Consider the following 7,537-nt stretch of genomic DNA (forward strand, 5'->3'; position numbering starts at 1 on the left):
CCCATGATCTACCTAGAGGGCCAGTTTTGTCGATGTGTTTGCCCAACACGTCTCATATGTGTGCAGGGACTAGCTGGTCGAGAGGGGAATCACATGACCTTGCCAGCACCTGAGGCTGTGCGGCCTCGCAGAACGGTCTCCGTGATGCCAAGAACACGCTGACAGTTCCGCAGGGCAGCAGAGCATTGCAGACGCCACGAGGATGCTCATGCTACAAGAGCCCCCGTTCTCCCAAGGAGTCTCCCGTCGCTCTGAGTGTTTGTCAGCTCTGTTGTTGTCCCACTGAATGAGAGCACGAGCTCAGATGATGAAGGCTTTACGGTTGACGCGCTCCTGCTATTTTTACATTCAAATGTTATTTTTGAAAAGGTAAAGATAAAGAAATCATTCTATTACTGGGCTATTGCTACTGAGCTCTTATCTAAGCGTGACCTGATTGTATTTGTGGCAGATACTGGTGTTCTCTGCTTTAAAGCTTGGCAGGCAAATGATCATCAAGAGACTCTTGTACGTTGGTATTACGCAATCCTGAAGCTCTTCATTAATTCTCATGGCTCCCTCTGCAAAGTGGTGATAGGTACACTATAGCTGTTGTGCAGGGAACAAAAAGATCCCAGCGTTGGTGTGTGTTTTTTTTCTTCCACCTCAGAATTCTTCGGAATTCTTTTTAAACTTGCATTTCTTGTCATTTCAAGAGAGAGAGGGAGGAAGGTTTTTAGGTTCAAGTTTAAGTACATATAGGTTGAAATCTATGTATGTTTTATACATCACCTTTTAGATATATCGTTTCCTGTATCCCTCTGCTTTGGCAAGACAAATGTCATACTTGGCATGCCAATAAAGCACTTCTGAATTTGAATTAGCAGTTTTTGAAGTCAAAGTTGGTTCAATGTTGTCATCCTTTTTTGCTCTTTGTCTCCCTGCCTCCCTTTATTCAGTCATTTTCATCCAATTTCACACATATTCACTCTGTCTCTCTCTCTATCTCTCACTCTTCCACTTACAAATTCTGTGTTGATCTTCCTTTCTATCTGTCTCTCTCTTTTCAATCTGTCTGTGTCTGTCCATCTCTCTCTCTTAGCTTTATGAAATCTTCACACTGCAGAAAGTCTGAGTGTCATTCTTTGGGCTAACTGTGTGCACGGCAGACCCCGTAAATTTATAGGGAAACGTCATGACAGAGGAGGGGGGAGGGACTGGAGGGAGAGAGAGAGACACACACAGAGAGAGGGAGGGAGGGAGAGGGAGAGTGTGAGAAGGAGGGACAGAGAGAGGTAGAGAGAGAGAAAGACTGAGCGTAAGAGGGAAAGAGCAAGAGGGAGGGAGAGAGAGAAAGAGGGAGAGTGAGAGAGGGAAGGGTATATTGACTGAAAGCAGCCGTGGTTGCTCTTCAGTATGTAAGAGACAGAGAACAGTACAGAAGACAAGATGGACCGGAGGAACAGATGAAGCCTGTCATTGGGTAAGTGTGTGTATGTATGCGTGTGTGTGTGTGTGTGTGTGTGTTTGTTTGTCTGTGTGTGTGTGTGTGTGTGTGTGTGTGTGTGTGTGTGGCCATGCAAACCTGAGAAAACACTAGCTGAATGACAAGTCACTTTCTCAGTGTAAGCGTATTCGTGTCTCGGGGACCGTGTCAGAGAGCGTGTAAAAAATGTAAAATAGCCTGTATATTTTTTTTCTCTGAATGTATGGCAGATGTGCCTTTAGGCACCGTGTAGACACACACACAGCACTGGTGTCTTTCACTGTCTGTGTTGCTTCTTATACTTCCCCCTTTCCTCTCTGAGTCTCTGTGTGCAGTGAGACTGACTGAACACTTGCTGTATAACTGTATCTCTGTTCCTTAGTATTTGTGTGTGTGTGTGTGTGTGTGTACAAATGTGAAGGTATTCCCTTTGCAGCACACACACACACACACACACAAATACTAAGGAACAGAGATTCTGCCGAACAGTCGGATGTCAGGATTCCAAAAGACAACACCCCCCCCAATCTCTCTGTTATACATCTGCACATGTTGTGCTGGTAGATTGTTTCTTAAATCGATTTCATTTTCTTGTTGTGTTTTTTGTTTTTGGATGGGAAAGGTGTCAAGTCTTCCTGGACATGGCTTGCGTATTTCGTAGTAAACAAAAACGTTGGGATGTTAATGTGACTCTAGCTCCAGGCAAAGTCTAGCATGCTGAGCTGAGAGGAGTGGCGTACATGTGGAGTAATCTACGCTACTACACACAGCAGTGTTGACACTCGGACAGGACTGGAGCAGTCCTCATGGTAATAGAAGCTGCCTGCCGAGATGTTCACTTTAATTCAGCTGTCACTTCTTCTGTTTGGGGTCTATTCGCCTCTTCACAGGTGAGAGAGTAAACAGGCATAAGGCAGACCGAGGACTTGACTGATTATATAAATGTCTTAGATGTGGGGTGAGGGAGAGAGAGAGAGAGAGAGAGAGAGAGAGAGAGAGAGAGAGAGATGAAGGCAGAAGATGGAGTGATTAAGACATGAAAGACACAATAAATTCAGCAGCCATGCAGATGCTGCCTGAACCTCTGCCTGAGAATATAAATGTGTGGAAGAATCCATCACAGCAGATAAGTTCTCTCAGAGTGAGGGTTAATGGGAATTGGAGCATGTGGATATTAGTTTTAAACGCTTTTTTGAACTGAAACTAATGTGGAGAAATAGGGTTAACCAGGCTGATGTGGGGTGGGCTCATTTACTGGAGTAATTTACGGATTTGTTCCTATCTCCCTATCTCCTCTCCATCTCTTCATTACTTCTGTCTGCTGCCTCTCTCGTCACTTTCCTCTCACTGACACCAACAACATCTCCCTCCCCACACGTCTCTGGCGTCTCTCTGCTGCACTCCTCTGTTTTTCTCTTTTTATTCAATCTCTTCCCATTTCTCCCTCTCTCATTCCTGTCTGCTATGCCACCCCCCCCCTCCACCAACGCCCAGTTGAGTCCAGTGGTCCAGATGAGCGTGTCCAAGCCTCCTCTCCCCCAGTCCCACATCTCCGCCCCTGCCTCCTCCACCCACCTCATCCCTCCATCCTCCACCTCCCCCATCCCCCGTCCTCCACCCACCACAACCCCCCTGCCCCCCTGCCCCCTCCACCCTCCCCGGTCAAGATCTCCATGCAGGAGCACTTTGCCATCAACGTGTGTCCCGGCCCCATTCTACCCATCCCGCAGATCTCCGACTTCTTCCCGCGCTTCCACGACTTCCCCATCGCCCCTCCGCCCCCCCGCGAGAAGAAGATCCTCGGGGAGGACGGAGAGTATCACGGAGAGAGGGATGAAGAGAAGGAGCGTGAGAGGAGGGAGGAGAACGGCGGAGACAGAGAGCTGGGCGACTCGGATGATGAAAGTGAGTGAGCCAGATGGATGGATGGTGGTGGTGGACTGTTTCTTTCTGAGCTTTGTTTCCTCTCCCTCTTACTCATTCTCATTCTCTCTCTCTCTCATTCTCTCTCTCTCTCTCTCTCTCAATCTCATTCTCTCTCTCTCTTTCCATATCTCTCAGACACGCCATTTATGTCAAAGCGCCTTTTAATATACCTTTATTATGACTTTAAATAGCTAAAGGCCTTTTAAAAGTCAAAGTGTCTCTCCTGTTTAAACCCCCCCCCCTTTCCCCTCTATCTTTCTGTTGCTCTCTCGGGGTGTAAAAGGTGTTTGCCCGTACCAGCCAGGGCTCAGTGTGTGATGCCTCGTGGTGCGCATGAATAGGTGTATGAGTAAGCTGAGAGGAGGGTGCACGCAAGTGGCTGCTCCACAGCCATAGATCAAGTGGGATCACCGGCGGGCGATTATGTGCCTATGAGTCATGATCACACACACTCTTCTGGTGTGTCTGCTCTGCACTCACCGTCTCATTCTCCTGATTTGTGAGGGTGGCCCTGTCACCACATCTGTATTCCTTCCTGATGTGGCCACCAGCTACCATTGATCTCCCCGCGGTTGCATAATTCAGCGAATCCGTCTGTGGCCGTCTCACCATTTAACTGTAATGATTTGGAGCTGAGGTCTCCTATAAGAACAAAACATTCCCCTCCCTCTGAAATTAGACAAGAACAATCTTTTTCTCTCTCTCTCTCTCTCTCTCTCTCTCTCTCAATTCAATTCAATTCAATTCGATTCAAGTGAGCTTTATTAGCATGACAAATATTTGTGCATTGCCAAAGCAGAACATTTAAACATACCTTTAAATAAAGAATGCTTGGAATACGGCAAATACATATGCATCTCTCTCTTTCTCTTTCTCTGTCTCTCTCACTCACACACACTCACACACACACACACATAGAGAAAGACACACATTAAGTCAATTCAGACAGCATGGGTTTACATTTGAGCCAATACATGTGTTTGGAGACCTGGGTGCAAATCCTACTATCAATGAAATGGAGTGCTGTCTAATCGATCAAATGTTGTTGCAGCTTACCTGGGCACACTGGAGTTCACCCTGCACTTCGATCAGGAGAACAACTGTTTGCACTGCACCATCCAAAAGGCTAAGGTAATGCTCTGGCATACATCCACACTACTCCCCCATTTGGAACAGGTTCCCCATCCCACCCCCCGGATAGAGTACATTCCCCATCAGATATTACATTAGCCTAGCCTGACGCGTCATACAGTATTCAGATTCTAGTCAGAATATGAGTCTGATATTGCTCCATTGGGATGTAATTATGGGGTGTATCAACCGATACAGGGGGTGTAACACCCACCAACGTAATAACTTCCCACCAACGTAATACAAATCTGCACAAAATCAGCATGTTTTAAACATAATAATCCTGCCAACGTAATAATTTCCCACCAATGTAATACAGTAACTATTGCCCACTGCCAATGTAATAACCCACTTTCCCACCAACGTAATAATTATTACGTTTGCAGGAAGTTATTACGTTAGTAGGAAGGTTAAAAAATGATTACATTAACTTACCACCAATATAATAAATCACTGACTTTGTGATATAATATCTGTTTTATCAGTTAAGGGTAAAAATGTCACCATCTTATGCTACGTTTACACGTTGCCAGCTATTTTCATAAACGGACATTTCACCCTCTCCATTTTCACTATTAATATCGTGCACACCTGTCAGTTTTCAGAAAAGCTTTCCTTTACACTAACCCGGGTATATGCCGTCAAGAGCATGCCAAACCTGTAAGTGGCAGTGTAACGAGAAGCTCAAGCCCATGTTAGCCAATCAGAATCCCGGAAATATCAACAACAGCAACGAATCACTTCCTCTTTATCTTTTGAACTGACTAAAAATCTCCGCCTCGTCACATGAATCTCCGTTTGTACCTCTTTAGACGCAAACGAATAAACAGAGTTTTCCCCAAAAAAACGATCAGCCCGGAGTTTTTTTCAAAAACTCTGTTTGCGGGGGGATACTTCCCCCGCCATAGTCGCTCCAAGACATGTCCTGCTCTCCATGTCTCTGAGTTTAGCTGACATACACTCATATTGACCGACACTAGACTCAAGCACTGGCCACGGTTACATTCGGTCTTGTTCAGTAGTCAGCTGTGTGCGTTCTCCTCGTGAGCCTACCTACCAATATTCACTTCTAACATCTAACTTAAATAAGATAACATTACGTGTAGCCTATGTGATATCGGCTAATACTTCCCCCTTTGTAATGTAGCCTATGAATTTCCATGAACAATTCTAAGATGCACGAAACATAAAGGCTTTTGGGATCAGTTGATAATTTGATTGGTCCTAACAGCTCTGGTCCGAGCATAGTTGCTCCACTCCAGACCAAACTTCCCGACCTCAAATGTTGTGGGCGGGGCTAAGTTTGGCTGGCACCCAGGCTAACATTACCCGGTTACAGCCGGAAATTGGCCGGTTTCACGTGTAGTTGTCCAGCAGAAAAAAATATAAACGGATAGAATGTCCGGTGGAAAATATGCTAGATGTAATGAATTAATAGGCCCAACATTAAATAGGCTTATTGCACAACCTATAGGCCTACAATATGGTACCAAGACAACTTAAATGATGAACTTACCCTGTGAAAAGTTTGTTTTTAATTCATGTTTGCAGAAGCAGGTGAACGAAGCCTTCTCTGCTGCTTGTGCAAAGCTGATACTAAACAAACCGCTGGTGCTGATGATGCCTAATACACTGCATTGTGGAAATACATAGTTTGTGATTTAATGTCGTTTAAATGTATAGGCAATCATGGCTATTTAAAACATGTCCGCCAGATTTTCTGTATGTTCGATATTCTGGAATATTACTTTTTTTGTCCGGCCAAAGTCTAGCGTAACTTCTGTTGCCCATCCCACTCCCCCATTTGGAGTTTGGGGGAAACTAATACTTTTCTTTGGGTCAGCAGCCCAACTGGGGGAGTAAGCAAGGTGTGCTGCTGACAGTTATAGTATCCAAATTATTCTGGGGTAGCATATTAGATTCAGAAATTATATTTGGGCTTCAGTTTGAGCTACTGTATGTAAATTCTCTGCATAAAAACAATCTGTTCCACAAAAACTCTGAATATTTCATCTCTAGTCCGCCATTTCAGCACTTCATGAAACTTGCATAGTCTGTTGTAAGACATCGTTATTCATGCAGTAGGTCTCTTAAAAACCAATTGTGTTGTTGTGATTGCGTCTGGTCTGGGAGTAGACATGAAGTTGTAAAAGCAGGACTGAGATTGCTCTCTAGCTTCACCTCCGTGTAGTTTTCCAGTGTGCGTGGATGGAACCTCTTCATTAGCCTGGGCTGTAATAGAGCCCATAAATAACTGGGAGCGAGCGAGAGACCAGCTCATGAGGACAACATGTGAGAGTGTCCTCACAACACATGACTGGTCATTCCCAGGAGCAGTGTACAGGGCCACTTGGTCATGCTTGACTTATCATATGTGACTGGACTGTTGTAATACTCACTCTTGCACTCTCTCTCTCTCTCTCTCTCTCTCAGTGTGTGTGTGTACACGCTTCTCTGTTCTTGCCCATGTGTGTGTGTGTGTGTGTGTGTGTGTGTGTGTGTGTGTGTGTGTGTGCAGACATGGGCAGTATTTTAATTATATGTATTTAAAATACGTATTTAATTACTTTAGCGTATTTTGTAATTTGTATTTTGCAGGATTGGAAAAACTCAAATGTAGTTTGTAACAAAATACTTTGAGGGATTGTATTTGAGTATTTCAACTACTTAAATACTTCTCAAATAAGCCAAAATGTCATCACTCAATTAAATATACTACCTGCTATAACCATGCCAATAGGCAATGCTTATCATAAAGCCAAAGGCCAGAATCTTGGTGAATCTGGTTTTAAGAATAGGCTGGGTGCCTGGAGATATCCCTTGGGCAATTCCCTATATTCAACTGTAAAGTTGACCTAAACATTTCATTACCTTTTTGGAAGAAAAGCATGAAATGTTTACCCATTTTCCATTTTTCTTACTGTGGTATGCCACATTGTGACCAACTTAAAAGTGTTAGTTCCGACTTTATTCTATTACGATCCCCTCTGAACATGTGTAAAGTTGAAAAAAATG

At 44.4% G+C, this 7,537-nt stretch overlaps 1 protein-coding gene across 1 annotated transcript in view; it reads left to right on the plus strand.

Moving 5' to 3' along the window:
- Window positions 1-1,278: 1,278 nt before the first annotated feature.
- Window positions 1,279-7,537, plus strand: part of doc2d (double C2-like domains, delta) — a 36,421-nt gene continuing 30,162 nt past the window's right edge. Inside the window, 4 exon segments of the mRNA XM_048249323.1 lie at window positions 1,279-1,462; window positions 2,960-3,086; window positions 3,089-3,370; window positions 4,443-4,522. Of these exon segments, the coding sequence (XP_048105280.1) occupies window positions 2,978-3,086; window positions 3,089-3,370; window positions 4,443-4,522 (471 nt within the window). The 5' untranslated portion in view covers window positions 1,279-1,462; window positions 2,960-2,977.

This window comes from Alosa alosa, chromosome 1 (genome assembly GCF_017589495.1).
Source record: "Alosa alosa isolate M-15738 ecotype Scorff River chromosome 1, AALO_Geno_1.1, whole genome shotgun sequence".
Classification (NCBI taxonomy): Eukaryota; Metazoa; Chordata; class Actinopteri; order Clupeiformes; family Clupeidae; genus Alosa; species Alosa alosa.